We start from the raw sequence: 14944 nt of genomic DNA, 5'->3' as shown, positions 1-14944 counted from the left end.
TAACAGAAACAAACAACTACATAATAAACCAACAAAATGTTAAATTATAACTAGTTGAATTTTAATTACAACTGAGATCAGAAGGGGAAGCCTGGATGACACAACCACCCGGTCAGCCCATTAAGCCATTCGGCAGCACGGGGAACAGGAGAAACATAAGGAGCTAACAGCAAACGGGATGACCAGCGACACCTGCTGGCCAAACAGAGAACTGACATACAGAAGTGGACAGGGAGCAACCCTGACACCACTTACCCTGTTCCAGATTCTGCATTTGTATCAATCTCCAATTTTGAAGAAATTCTTGGTTTTAAAATATGATCACAATCATTTTTTTCCTGAATTAGCCCCTCAATATGTTTAAGCACGGCTAAGATGAGGTTAACAGCATAAATATATTTTAAAATATGAAAATGATGCAGCATAATTGAGACACAGGCTGGGTATCTTCTTGCGGCACATTTAGGCCTGATAATAACTGTACCACTTGCAGAAGGTACTTCAGTTTAGCTGGGAATTGCCTCTTGGTCCATATTCTCTTATTATGCACATAACCATTGGTCCCCATTCTGTGCCACAGTGTAAGCGAATGAGAAGCGGCAGATTGAAAGCCGCACCTGAATGAAAATCGGGGTAAACAGACACTCGTTCGCCTCGACAAACCAAAAGAGAGCCTCTCATTTGTGTTTGCAGCGTGGCGGCCGTGGATTTGGGTGTGGCTGTAGGGCACTCTTGCTGGCGTGCCGTGTGAATGGGTGGGACAGATTAAGGAGCAGGGGGCAGTCTTAGAATCACCGACCTTAATGTCAACATGCTGAAAAAGTCATTCTTCATCAAGTTCCGCCTACCAGCCCCCCCCCCCCCCCAATTCCCCTCCCTTTTTTATTTTCGTCATCTTGGCCTCCCATTTACCTCTCTGGTGCTTCCGCTAAACTCATACTACCCTACTATACTATTAATATACTACCATACTACCCTATTAAGAGGCCATACTACCCTATTAAGAGGCCATAGCCGAGCCTCGTGCATAAAAAGCCACTGTGGCTCATTTTGCACCCCCCCCCCCCCCCTTGTTTCATCACAGAGGACCACTCTGCCTCCCCCCTTGAAGAAAGGGGACACTGAGTAGCAACCGGCGGGTGATGGTTGCATAATCACCCCCCTGCGGTCATTTTGGAGGGAGCAGCTACGCTGCGCAGTGCTGCTAATGTGCGTGCAGGTAGTTACTCGCCTTTTGATCTATTCTGAGGGAGGCATAGCAGATGTGAGCAAAATGGCTTCCCCTGGGCCCAGTTTGTTGCGGCCCCGCACAGTTTAAACGCGGCTTTAATGGGCTGACTGCTTAGTTCCGCCTGTTATTAAAGCGTCACTGTGGCGTTCTCCGAGATTAGCTTAGCTTAGCGTAGCTAAACGTGCAGCGTTCATTTTAATGCCCGGCCCGCCACCACAATCACGGCCGTCACATTTGAAAAATAAGGTCTCTCCTTAGCTTTCACACCCTAGGTTATTAACAAACAAACCTGTGCAAACAAGTGCAGAGCACGTATCTACAGCAAAAAGATCGCAACGCGATAACGATGCATTAAAACCAGCTACGCGTCCTGTGGGTGTTGGCCATTGGGGAGGCTGGCGGGATTGATAAGTAAGTATTATGGTTAAAAAAAAAAAAACGGCTGTGGCAAGAACCAGAGACCGAAACTGGCCAGTAGATAGTACAACAGAAACCTGGGAGCTCATTGTCCGGAGAAATCATTCGAAAATGTGGCCGTCGGTGATGAGCCTAGCCGTGCTATCCAGCCTTTACGGTAAGTTTTGGTGACTTTTAAGTAGGAAGAACGACAGATGAAAACATTTGACACTCTTTTTTGCAGTATTAACTCCATTATGTCTTTGCGATGGGGTGTGGCACCTGCTTGGAAGGCAAATGAAACGTAACCATGTGACTTGTTTTCCACGCTTTACTTCATCTTTTTATATATATTAACACCACTGATTGAATTTTAAACCCAAAATGCTAATTGTGAATGTAGGATTCAAATATAAATAGTCCACCTCACTTCTAAAGTTTGAGGCTTCTAGAGATTCTGAATCGGAATTAATATATGAAAGTTCACATTGACTCCAATCTGAAATCCACTATGAAAAAAATTAAAAAAGTTTAATTGCTCAAGGAATCAGAGAGAGAAAAAACTTAGTGTGGCAGTTGGTACTGTTGCATTTCTACCTGCTAACCACAAGAGTTCTCAGAGGTTGTCTGCGCCAACCAGAAAAGGAGGTTATAAAAGTGGACCGATGACAATCTATCTGACGTGTTATTTTCTGCTGTTTTTATTCAGGCTCTGTTCATTCAATTACTGTCTCTGTTCCCGATAAGTTTGTGAATGAGACCTCTGGGGCTAGTGTGTTGTTGGGCTGCTCTTTTCTGACCTCGGCGCCAACCACCGGCCTGAACATTCAGTGGTCTTTCATCTCCAAAAACACCATGACATCAAAACAGGTGAGCGCCTTGTGACTCTCAGCTCCTGTGGGTCACACCATTCTGTGGAGGCAGGTGATGCACCACCAGATAGCTAGAAGGGGGGGGGGGGGCTGGTGAACTGTAGGTGGTCAGAAATCTTCAAGGTGACAGAATGTCTATTAGTACGACATTCAGTAGGTTAGTTTAGCTTTTTTCTAAGATTACACATAATTTTAACCCTTTCCTCTACATCTTCTAAAACTCCAACTCCAGTCCTGGGGGGCCGGAGCCCTGTGTAGCTTAGTTCTTTCCCTGTTCCACCACAAATGATTCAGCTCAACAGCTATGTGGTAATTAGCACAAGAAGTTTAATCAGGTGTGTTATAAACGAGGGGAAACCCAAAAATGTGCAGGGCTCCGGCCCCCCAGGACTGGAGTCTGACACCTGTGAGCTAAACAGTGCCAATTATGTAAGACTGTCAATCTGAATACAAAATTTATTCTAATAGATTTTCCCAAGTTGTTAAATTCACTTAAAATGTGTTTAAATCCTTTCAAATATCATAAAAATACTAAGTGTACAAGTAGAGCCCCCCCTCCAACACAAACGTAACCCTTCCAGACTTTGCACCTTTCATACATTTGAATAATTATCTAGGATACTCAAATTAACACCCTTTACTTAAATGAATACCAGCAAATACACCTGGATTTTCAGTTCGCAAACAATAAGTCCAGAGTTTAGCATCTTATTTACAAATTTACAAGAAGCCCCAGTGAAGCTCACTGTACAAGCCATTGACATTAAATTTACATATTAAGTTTATAAAGATTTTAGCTGATTCATAGAAAATGATGCAGTGACGTGTATACATTGACTACTATAGTTCTTAATAGTGATTCGTGTTCATAGTCAATACTCAAACTGTAGTATTGTTATAGATATGATATTATATATCCTTTGTTTTCAGTCACCTTTCGAATGCATTGCAGATTTACTATTACCAGGGAGGAGAAGAAATCGTATATCCGGATTACAAGGGTCGAGTGATCGTGCCTCCTTCTCCAATCACCACGAACGCCTCCATAAGCATTCAAGGAGTGACTCCCGCCGATTCTGGAGTTTACTTCTGCGACGTTCACAACGTGCCGGACGTCCAGGGCACCACGCAGGGCACTATTACTCTCAATGTTTTAGGTAACCGATCGGCCTCTAGTTCCCGAGCTTACTTACGATCAGAGGTGGAAATTTCAGGCCCAGAAAGTAAAAATCCAGTCCAAGATTTTGCTTCAACCAAGTAGCTAAGTACTCTGTGTGTCTGTGACTCTTTACGATCAAATGGTTGGTTGAAACAAAATCTTGGACTGGATTTTTACTTTCTGGACCTGAAATTTCCACCTCTGCTTAGGATCTTGTTCACTCGGAAGACACTTTCATCATGAGTGGCGTATATTAAACTGCGTTACCAATAAACACAATTCTCTTATTTAATAAGGTCGGTGGATTGCTGCCTTTTAAAAGCAATCTAATACAATAATTAGAAAATGGGTAGTCTAATTCACGTAAAACCGCAAGTTTTTTAAGTAAACACACCACCACTTAATTTTCGTACGTGCTTTAATTAATATCAGATTTAACGTACGTTACATTTACTTACAAGCTCGTGCTATAGGCATTAAAGGACTCCTGCACCTTACTTTGAACACTAGATGTCGCTAAATTAATTAATTAGTTTATTATTATTATCATTATTATTATTATTATTATTATTATGCGTTGTGTAAGACGAGGAGTTTTCTTCCTCATTTCATGATGCATAATAACAGTAAAGTTTTAATTTTAACAGACTTTCTCTTTCACTATCTGTTCTCCAGAAAAACCATCCAAGCCATTCTGCGGCCTCCACGGCACCGTGGAGTCGGGTCACTTGGTCACCCTCACCTGCCACTCAGAGCACGGGAGCCCGGCCCCGACCTACAAGTGGACTAAGCTGGAACAGGGGCAAGCCGTGAGCACGCGCGCCGTGACGAGTGAGCACCGCTGACAGCCTATAAATAACTGATTTGTAAGACCCTGGGTTAAAAAAAAAAAACATTTTCCAATAATGCCTTATTATCTTCAGATCTCCAGACAGGAGTTCTTCATTTTGGGAACCTGTCGCAGTTTGAATTCGGACAGTATAAGTGCAACGCCTCCAACAGCGTTGGCTTTGCGACCTGCACTATTACTTTAGACGAAGGTAGGGCAAAAAAAACTAACACGCCGTTCCGTCGTCTGCCACCAGGTGGTGCCTCGTCGCAATAAATAAAAACATCACGATTCAAATTATAAAATAATCAATCCACTGTCTAACTGCTTATCCTGTTAGTGTGACAGGGAGTCTGTCCCAGGTAACATAGGGCACAAGGCTGGGGTACACCGTGGATGGGATGCCAGTCCATCACAGAGCAAATACATGCATATAATACAGCTAAAATAGAGATGTTAGTTAGTCTAACTACACTGCGTGCATTTGGACTGTGGGGAAAAAACCCATGGTGAGCGACAATTTGTTAAAAGACACACTATTATAGTGTAAACCTATTTTGATTTCTTAAACTACATATTGCTTTACAATACAATGCCCTGTAGTTTTTCATTTCGTTGTCCAATCATAAATCAATCTCTACTCCCCTCCCCCACACTAAAATTGAAAAGAGCAAGAATATGAGCTTTTAATGTCTGTGTAGTAAATAAGTCCCTCTTCCACAGAGCGTAGTGATGGCACTATCGCCGGGGCAGTGGTCGGGTCGGTGCTTGTGGCCTGCCTCATCGTCTTTGTTGTCTGGTGTGTCGTACATTCACTGAGGAAGAAGAAGCACAAAGCAAGCATTGAGATGGAGTAAGTATGGCACACCCTGCTGGTGAAGTGGTGCATCTGCAGCAAAAATTTAATTTGCAGTTTAACAAACCATAGCATATAAATGTATATCTTGCTTCATAACATTTCATCTGCTATTTGGAAATGTTTTACACAGTGTTTCAACCAACAGGGATAGACAGCAGGCGTAAATCTAACATTTACTTTCTCGTAGGTCTAAAGCGCGGAATGCCAGCCCAGCCAATTCTTATATCGCCGTACCGCCTGTGGAGAGCAACAGTCAGGCTTCCACAAAGGAGATTTCCAGCCAGATGAAGGAGGAGGAACCTGTGGCTTAGGAACAGTCCTGTAGATTGGGGTCCGGGTGTTTTCCAAAGAAACAGTGCTATTTCGTACCAGATGTGTAACATAGACCATTCCAGCCGACACTACTGAACATATATCTGCCTTTTGCTGATGCTTGCAAATGGTTTTAGTTTAGATATGTTTTTAGAAACAGCTCAGAGTGTTATAATTAACCAATCAGTTTGTGTGATTTTGTTTTGCACTTTTTGAGTCTCCAAGAGAAGTTGTTGATTTATTTTTTAAAGTTTTTTTTTTTAAATAATCAAATCACATAAAAACACACAAAAATTGTCTACAGAATGAAATCCATAAACAAACTAAGAATTACGTTGTGTAGACACTCCACATATGACACTAAATTGCTTGAAGCTTGATTGCAATTTTATCATGTGTTTTTACCCCTTTATTTAGATTTATTTGTTACAAAATAAATTCTGTGACGTCACGTTATCACAGTATTGATCATCACACCTTAGTCCCTTTACAGTTTATGGAAATGCTGCACATTGTTACCCACATTTATTCATGTGTATAACTTCCTTCCTGATTAATCATACATCCAAAAGGAGACTAATGAAATTCCTTTAGCATGGTAGTATTCATAAGATATCATTATATTATGTATCTTGGGCAAAGCAGGACAGGGCTTTTAGTAGGTGCAGGTAAACGTGAGGGATGTTGCAAGAGATCTTGGGCCCCATGAAAGCATATCATATTCCCCCCCCCCCCCCTCCAGACCAGACCAATCCAGTTATTTTCCAAAATTTGTAGGCAACTAACAAACTCACTCAAGGGCCCTTGGAATCACCCCCAGCCCCCACCCCCGCCCACAGCGCCCCTGGTTGTAATGACAACACTTTTTTGGTTTCGATATTACTCTTTATTTTATTCAAAACCAGAGAACATCTTTCTAAGATGCAGATCAAAGGTCATTTGCAGGCTACCAAGAGACGCTGGTACTGGACAAGAGATGGCCATTATCAATATTGCTTTTTGCACTGCTGTTGTGAGTGTGTTCTGTCCGTGATTCTGCTGAACTTATAGCAAATAACAACATGAAAACCAAGTTGGAAAGTGCAGACGTGGCGCTACCAGAACCATTAGAAGATACAATCAGCAAACAAGGGGCCGTGTAGAAGCAAATGGTAGATTTAAGATAATGAAAAACATCCTCCAAAGTGTTTAACAGATACCAAAAAAAAAACTGAGCTTCTGAATAAGCCTGATCAGATGAAGCAGGTGCCTTTTCAACTAATCTTGACAGTGGCATGAGATTTGTAATGCAAACTTAAAACTTGCAATGCAATAGAAACTAGGACACTTATACATATATATTATATATTATATAATACATATACAATAACTATTTATTGCTCAAATAAAAAATAAAAAAACCTAACATTTAAAACTTTATCAAAATCATATTTAAATATTGGGCTACATCTCTGCATCAAGCAACTGGTGATGACTGGGTACGTTTACATATCAAATAAATACATTTAAAAACAAAATGACAGTATAAAGTGACTTAATGCTGAGCCAGTCGGACGCCAGCCATCTTTAAAACTCGTTGGCTGACCGGTTAAAACTGACCGCTCTCTCATTCACGGAAAACTTGAACCTCCCCTGGAGGACACAGCGGACAGTTTTCCTGAAGGCGCTGCACAGGAAAAAGTAGATGACGGGGTCCAGGCAGCTATTCACAGCAGAAAGAATGAGCACCAGCTCGTTGACCATATGCAGCTGTTGCTGGATATTGACATCCCTGATGACATCCATCTGGGAGAGGATATAGGGAACCCGGACCACGTGGTACGGGAAGAAGCAGAGCGTGAAGATGGCCGGCACCAAGAAGGTCCTCACTACTATCTTCTTCTTCCGGCTCTTGGCCTGCAGGTCGTTACCGCCAAGGGTCATGGTGCTCAACTTCGCACCGATTGTCCCATAGAAGCACACAAAGACCAGGAAGAGGATAAAGAACAGCCCCACCACCACCAGGTTGATGGCCCCACCTGCTGCCCGCTTCCTATGGAAGTGGAAGCAGATTTTGTCGCAAGGCTCGGTCCCTTTCTCACACAGAAGGAGGAGGAAGGTGCTGCAAGCAAAAACCGCCCAGATGATGCAGGCAGTCTTGCGGCTCCACTCTACTCGATGGATTCTGAAGACTTGGACAGGCTTTATGATCTTCAGGTAGCGGTCCAGGCTAATGAGGCTTAGGAAGACAATGCTGGCATACATGGAGACGTAGAAAGAGATTCCCACCATCCTGCAGAGAAAGAAGGGGCCCTCCTTGTTGTGGTAGTAGATTCGAATAGGCAAGCACAGGACCAGAAGTAGGTCGGCTATGGCCAGATTCTTCATATACACCGTGATGGACAAGGTTGAGCTTTTCAGGAAGAATATGCACAAGGCCACCAAATTGCTCAGCAATCCCAGGATAAAGATGACAGAGTACCCCACAGGCACAACCAGGTACAGGAAGCGGTCATCGATATTACATGTGCCATTTGTGGAGACGTCCACTGGGGGCGTTGTCCACGGGGCCATTCCGGATCCTCTGAGTGGGCACGAATCAGAGGTTCAGACAGTGAACGCCAAGCTTCTGATTCCTGAGTGGAATTAGCTGTTAATTGTTAAACATTTATAATGTGACACAGAGTTCCAGAACTAGATAGATAAACTTTTAAAATCCCTGACAGGAAATGAAATGTATTACAACTGCCGGCATTAAGACAATGCAAAAAAAAAACACATAGGCCTATTAAGTGAGTCCGAATCTTTCAGTGAACTAAATATGTGCATTTGTAAATACATATCACTGTTTAGCCTATAATAACATAAATGCTTTAAAATTAAAGTACTTTGAAAATCTCGACGGATATGGCGATGGATCAACAAAAAAGTAAATAAATAGCCTATCTAAACACAAATTGGGCTGAATTAAAGTTAAATCATAAAAATGACTTTAGCTGAAATGCATGCCACTATCATTGAATAAAACACAAAATGTAGGTTAAATATATAGATGGATTAAAAATAACGATGACAGAAGTTTTACGTCTCAGTAAAATAACTTCGTTACTTTTTCATTTTTCCCCTCAAATGTTCACCATGCAATTTAGACGAGACGTCTCCATTTTAAACGTCTCTTTTCGGTAGTTAACATCTGCTAACAAAAGCAGCCTTAATTCTTACCTCCTCTGCCTGCGCTCTGTGAAGGTTTTTGCATCTTCACCGCTGTGTAGGAAGTTCGCATGTAAGAAGCCGTGCCCATCAAGGAAACCTGACCGTGACGCGCTGCTTTTACTCCCCGGGCTCCCCCTGCACACTTTCCCATCCTCACCCTGGCGGCTGCCTTTACTTTCCGCTTGCCTTAACAGAAAGCAGCAGACGCGGTACGCACCGGCATCCGAAACCGTCTCCGCGGCGCTCCACCTACAGGTAAACAGAAAGGTTTGCTCACTCCCGTACTTTGCAGACTTCCGACGCCCCGTAAGTGCATCTGCCCCAATTCTGTGATTTTTCCAGTACGGGGTTGAGGAAATCCAGGGAAGCAAAGATGCCGAAAGCACCTTAGATAGGAAACCAGCCTAGTAGACAGAGGTTCAGCAAACTGTAAAATCACCCAGTGAAACATCTATTTTATTACATAAAAGTAAAAACGTAACAGCATAAGTTTTAACAACTTTTCATTTTAACAATACCTCTGTCATATTGGTCGTAGCTGTATAACAGATTCCTGCTATGAAATACCCGTTTTCCTCTTTCCTTCCCTTTCAGTATTGAAAGAGAAGTTTGCACTTCCGCAGGCGCTGAAAAACAGAAATCATTTAGTTCCTGGGCCAGATATGATGAAGTTACTAAGATTGGGCCCAATAATATCAAAGCAATAAACTGTAGTTGAATTATCATCCAGAGAAGTGTCGATCTCACACAATACTTGTATTGATCTTATTTACAATAATTTACTTCGAAGGGGCATGGACACCCTGGCAGAGTCGGTGGGGGGGGGGCTTTACAGGGCCTCCGAATTAGAAAAATTTCTAGTTACGCCTCTATGAACCTGATGAGGCAACCAATCCATGACCAGAAGGTGCAACATTTACAACATTAAGGGAGCATGGAGTGGTATGAGTTTGCAGAGGAATTCCTGGAACTGGCGTTTCTGGAAGGTGGAGAGGAAGTCTGATGACCGGATGTGGTTCAGCAGCTCATTCCACCACCAGGGAACCACACATGTGAAACACCTGGAGGAACACTTCTGGCATGGTAGAGGGATGTCCAAGCGGTGTTAGGAGGCCAAGATAGATCCTCAAAGGTCTGGAGTTCTGGTGAAGCCCCTTAAACAGCACTGAAAGCTTCAGGTTACTGCACCGGTTCTGCCACGTCAGAAGTATGGGCTGTACACCATCTATACAAATAAGTAATAAGGTCTTAACATTTTATTAGAGCAGACCAGAGGGACTTGATGAACAGGGTCAGTTGTTGAATGGACTTTTGACACATAAAAGAAATGTCATGACGAATATGTGAATTTGGTAACATGCACAGTAACTCCCTGTTACATTTAAAGGCTCTATTATTTTAATTGTTGGCGCTATATAAAGGTGCCAAAGGCACTATTTTCTTGACAGGTTTTTTTTATTATTATTTAAATCACAGCTGTTTCTGTCACCTTCAGTGTTTCTGTCATGAACAAACAAAGTCATAAACAAACGAAAATAATCAGAGCGAAATATGATTCTTGTGTATTTGCCGCTGCAGTAGACCCTTCAAACAAAGCCAATCCTCCAAACCACAGTTTCCTGTTACTCTCAACTAACGCACCGTGCACCAATCCAGTAAGCGATGGCCGCACCGCACAACTGATTACGGGTAATGAATGCTGGGGCTCCTCCTACTTTCCGTGCTGCATTTCACCGCACGTCCTCGGCAAACTCAAGAATCAAAAATATACCCTTCCGAAACCTACGATTTGACCCCTTTTTACGTCGCTGTACTGCAAAAAGAAGCCTGACGTTTCAAGTAATCACTGGTGTAATTAAATTAAATAAGTCACTCTAAACCACTGAGCACAATTGAAAATTATTTTTGAATATGTCAATAAACGTCCTCGCCCAGGCCAAAGTTTCTCTGAAACTGGGCACGCTAAATTAATTTGTGAGTGATCTGCCTCTTAGCACTGATTGGTCCAGTGGTTATATCCAGTATCAATGAAAAGTTTGAGTACTTGCTTGTATTGATAATTACATATGCTTTATTTATATTGTGCACAATTACTGTATTTAGCAGACGCTCTAAAGTGACTACCAGTGAGTCTAATAGCCCATTACAAACATATGTGCTGTGGTGGAATAGGCGTAAGTTCACCTAGGCGTAAGTTCACCTAGGCAGAGCTTCCAGTGAATGCCGAGGTACCAGTGTCAGCAGTGGGGCAGGAGCTACACAACATCTTTCACACAAAGCAAATGATCACAAATGTGACTGTGGACTAATGAGTCTAAATTTGAAATATTTGTCATAAGTTCTGTTAGTGAAGTTCCACTGTCAAGCATGGAGGAGGCAGTGTGGTGGTACGCAGGTTACTTTGCTGGTGACAGAGCTGGCGATCTGGTGACTGGGTCGTCCTTCTTTCTTCAGCAAGACAATTGCCAAAAAAACACACCTTAAAGTTGTGCAAGAAATACCTAATGAAGTAAAGTGAAGGACAGATCAAACTATTGACCTAGCCTGCCCAGATTCTGGATCTCACTGCACAGAACTGGCATGGGATTAACCGGACAGTGGAGTCATGACGGTGCAACCCACAGCCCCAGAAGCAGTGAAGCAGTCAAGCCCACATAGTGCCCTTGCCAAACGTCACTGCCCAATATGCTCGGGTGCATAATGTCAACCCAGCTGCAGTGAAAACAGTGAGGTTGGGGTCTTCCTAAGGAGGGCAGGGGAGCAGCCACAGAAGACGCAGCCTTGGCCGACTGCCAGGGTCCGCCCCTGCCCAGGGCAGACATGTCAGCTAACTTCCTGCTGAGATCTCTTAAGCAAATGCTTGTGGGTGAAGCCGTTATCAAACTAAATGGCAGCTCTTTCAAGGAAACTAAGATCTAGAAACCATTTCCTATTGCTGAATTCTGCTTTGGCTTTTTGGGTATAATTCAATGAGCTAATTTTCAAGCATAAAACTCACAAGATGCAAAACTTAGGACTATCAATTTATAAGTCAGGTCAGGTTGGGGAGCATGCGCTGATGCAGCGCGTTGCCGCAGCCACCACAGGGCAAAACTCCCGGCCGGCGACCCCCCAGGCAGATACACGGTCCAGTCCCACCCTCCAGAAATGGCCATCCATCTGCCGCAGCCAGGTGTCACGTGGACGTCCCCTTAGCCTGGTCCAGCCGCTTGGGTCCTCAGCAATGAGGATCCTGTGAGCCGGATCACTCTCAGGGAATCGCGCCACATGACCATAGTGCCGTAACTGACGCTCCCTCACAATGCAGGTAATGTGCCTCATTCGGGACTCCTCTAGCAACCGCTCATTCAACACAAAGTCAAACCCAAGGATTCTCTGAAGAGACACAGTACCTAAGGAACCCGGTCTTCGTCTCAGCAAATAAAAAAGTCACCAGGTTGAATTGGCAGTATCGGTACACGGCCATTTTCAGGTTTCTCCAGAGATGCTCTATTGGTTTTAGATCGGAACTCTGGCTGGGCTTCTCCAGGACTTTCAGCAGTTTTCCTGAAATCACTCCTTGTTTTGTTGGCAGTACGCTCTGTTGTCGTGTTGAAATGTAAACCTTGGCCCCAGCCTGAGATGCTGAGGCACTCTGAAAAAGGTTTTCCCAGAGGAATGCTTTATATTTTTCTGCATCCATTATTCTCCTCTATCCTGACTAGTCTCCCAGTCCCTGTCGCAGAATAACATCCCCACAGCATGATGCTGCCACCATAGTGTTCGACTGTACAGATGCTATCAATGAGGTGATGCTCAGTGGCTAGTTTCCGCCACACATTCCATTGGGAACTGTGGCCAGTTAAATCTTTGTTTCATTAAACCAGAGGATTTCGCTTCTCATGGTCTGACGGCTCTACTTTTCCACCTGCGCAAAGCGCGAGGCAAAGTAGTTTTGCTACTTTTGCACCAGCACATTGCTCATTTTCACCCAGGCCCGCACGTCGTCTGAATTGCAAATGATTTTGGCGCATTGTCGGCGAGTTGCTATTTTAAAATAGCGCAACGTCATTGCGCTTTTGATGAACAAAAACCACGTGCGAAGTCAGTAGCATTATTAAACGGCATTAAAGCGGCGCGTTTTAGAAACGTGCGGGTATTGGACGCTGGTTGCGGACACAGGTATGCGCTCGAAGTGCAATAATGGTTTTTGTGTCATTTTCTTTTATTTAATTTATATACGTTTTTTATAGAGTACCTCCGGTCCTTTCACGTAATCATACTGCTTAATAAACCACCAAAAGAAAAAGTATATTAAGTAAACTACAAACTGTATCATTAAAAAATCTTTAGAGTTCATTATCAGAATTAAGCACCTACTGTAATTGAAAGGACATCTGGATTGCTAAAAACGCGTTTCAGATATTTAGATAAACCAGTTGGAACATGAAAATACAGCCCTCAGATGGTCGCAGCATCCTTTGTGGCATGTTGTATGTTGCGTAACATTGTACATTTACATTTACATTTACAGCATTTGGCAGACGCCCTTAGCCAGAGCGACTTACATAAGTGCTTTAAGACTCTACAATGAATTTTTCCAGATACTAGCTCAATAAAACCAAGGCTATGAATACCATCGATCTAATACTCTGTTGGAAAAGTGCATTTTTTATTTATTTATTTTTTTAAAGGAATGCCAGAGAGTATAATGCCAGAAGTGCTAATTCAGGTATTTCTGGAAAAGGTGTGTTTTAAGTCATGCGTGATGGCACAATGATGATGCCTACTTCACAACAGATAAATGCAACCTGTCTATTTGTATGAACATTAATGTAATTAAACAAACAAAAGTACAAGGGGACTTACGCTCATGTCATTGTCTGAGGTCTATGAATTCAGCAACTGAGTGAATTGGCATTTAAAGCTAAAGTTCACCACAGAGCAACGCAGGGCAGATCGAGTAAAACTGAAAGTCTGAAAGATCTTCCCACAAGGTGTTTTTCCAGAGACGATAAGATCATAAAAAAACCATGGAGACCTACAGAAGGTAACCAAGCGATTAACATTTGAGATAATCAGTTGCCTCACATCAGTTTTGTGTATAGTAAAATCCCGTTATAACGGATTTCCAGGGACCTGGCAAAACAGTCCGTTATATTCAGAGTTGCTGTATGCCCAGAACACAACTACAGGACACCATTTACTCATGCCACTCCCCAGCAGACACACTTGTGGTGTAGATTATTATATTGTACATGTAGCAATCCAACTTTACCTGAGCAGATGCGTGATTATTAATAATCCCGACTACGTATCTGCGCTGGATATCGCCGGCACGCCACGCGCCTTGTAGGCGGAGCTGAATGTCCGTTATAGCCGAACAAAACTTCAGCTAAAAGCGGCCCTGGGGACCAAATTGTTTGTCCGTTATAAGCGAAATTCCGTTATATGCGAGTCCGCTATAACGGAATTTTACTTTATTTGGAAAAGGGTGTCCATTTGCTAATATCACAAATGCTCAGACTTGCTCTTTATAACTAATGCCACTGAAATGAATCGGAGTTCTCAAGCTTGGCATTGCCGGATAAAACATACAGTATGTTTGTCTTTTTAAATAGCCTACCTTTTCAGTTTTCTGTACTTAGTTCTGTCATCTTTGCCGAAAGGAATCGCATGAATTTGTTACCTGTCTCATTTAAAATAAACAATTATAAATTAGCAAGATGTATATCGCTTCAGAAAATCATCCTGGATCAATTACTGAGTTTTTCCACAGTTCAGTTTTTTTTTTCTGATTTGCACGTGTACGGTTTTTAAACCCGTGTGCGGCAGCCATAAATACCAAAATGTAAAGAAGAAAAAAAGATGTAATAGGTAGAAAGAAAACCGCAGACACAAGTTGAACAGGGACCTTCTGTTTATGTTTGTATCAAGAGTGCAGTACTATGCGCCTGATCATGGCGTTAATTTAAACCTACACGTGAAATAGGGTCGCGACTGAGCTGGCACGATAAAGATTGGTTTGGGGTGCAAAACAGGCAGAGAACCACTGCCCTATAGGCATGCATGTTACACTTTGAGCATATATTTATATAGTTAATTCACTTTATAT

General features: G+C 42.7%; 2 protein-coding genes across 4 annotated transcripts; one reads left to right on the top strand and one right to left on the bottom strand.

The window, feature by feature from the left end:
* Positions 1–1361: 1361 nt before the first annotated feature.
* On the top strand, positions 1362–6132 carry LOC111860790 (V-set and immunoglobulin domain-containing protein 1-like). The gene is made up of 7 exons (XM_023844798.2): positions 1362–1805; positions 2337–2497; positions 3452–3656; positions 4334–4489; positions 4582–4698; positions 5211–5340; positions 5534–6132. The coding sequence occupies exons 1-7, from the start codon at positions 1652–1654 to the stop codon at positions 5655–5657; spliced, it is 1047 nt and encodes a 348-aa protein (XP_023700566.1). The 5' UTR covers positions 1362–1651; the 3' UTR covers positions 5658–6132.
* Positions 6133–6216: 84 nt separating this feature from the next.
* On the bottom strand, positions 6217–14154 carry gpr34l (G protein-coupled receptor 34 like). Of its 3 annotated transcripts, XM_072706673.1 has the most exons (3): positions 14108–14154; positions 8860–9099; positions 6217–8287 (listed from the first exon to the last, which is right to left on the bottom strand). In XM_072706673.1, exon 3 carries the CDS (start codon positions 8209–8211, stop codon positions 7225–7227), a length of 987 nt encoding a protein of 328 aa, XP_072562774.1. In that variant the 5' UTR covers positions 8212–8287; positions 8860–9099; positions 14108–14154; the 3' UTR covers positions 6217–7224. The 3 variants fall into 3 exon arrangements, with proteins under 3 accessions (XP_072562774.1, XP_023700568.1, XP_023700569.1); XM_023844800.2 differs by lacking the exon at positions 14108–14154 and having other exon boundaries at positions 6217–8273; positions 8860–8994; XM_023844801.2 differs by lacking the exon at positions 14108–14154 and having other exon boundaries at positions 6217–8221; positions 8860–8994.
* Positions 14155–14944: the final 790 nt, after the last annotated feature.

This window comes from Paramormyrops kingsleyae, chromosome 24, assembly GCF_048594095.1.
Source record: "Paramormyrops kingsleyae isolate MSU_618 chromosome 24, PKINGS_0.4, whole genome shotgun sequence".
NCBI classification, from domain to species: domain Eukaryota; kingdom Metazoa; phylum Chordata; class Actinopteri; order Osteoglossiformes; family Mormyridae; genus Paramormyrops; species Paramormyrops kingsleyae.
Note: the sequence above shows the minus strand (reverse complement) of the source record. Positions and strands in the feature narration are given on the sequence as shown.

What these genes read in the sequence shown, in the direction of transcription:
- LOC111860790 (XM_023844798.2), top strand. Translation starts at nt 1,652, where the DNA reads ATGGTTAAAAAAAAAAAAACGGCTGTGGCAAGAACCAGAGACCGAAAC. An exon ending in ACACCATGACATCAAAACAG is followed by an intron (nt 2,498 to 3,451) that starts GTGAGCGCCTTG and finishes AATGCATTGCAG; the next exon opens with ATTTACTATTACCAGGGAGG. An exon ending in CACTATTACTTTAGACGAAG is followed by an intron (nt 4,699 to 5,210) that starts GTAGGGCAAAAA and finishes CCTCTTCCACAG; the next exon opens with AGCGTAGTGATGGCACTATC.
- gpr34l (XM_072706673.1), bottom strand. Translation starts at nt 8,211, where the DNA reads ATGGCCCCGTGGACAACGCCCCCAGTGGACGTCTCCACAAATGGCACA.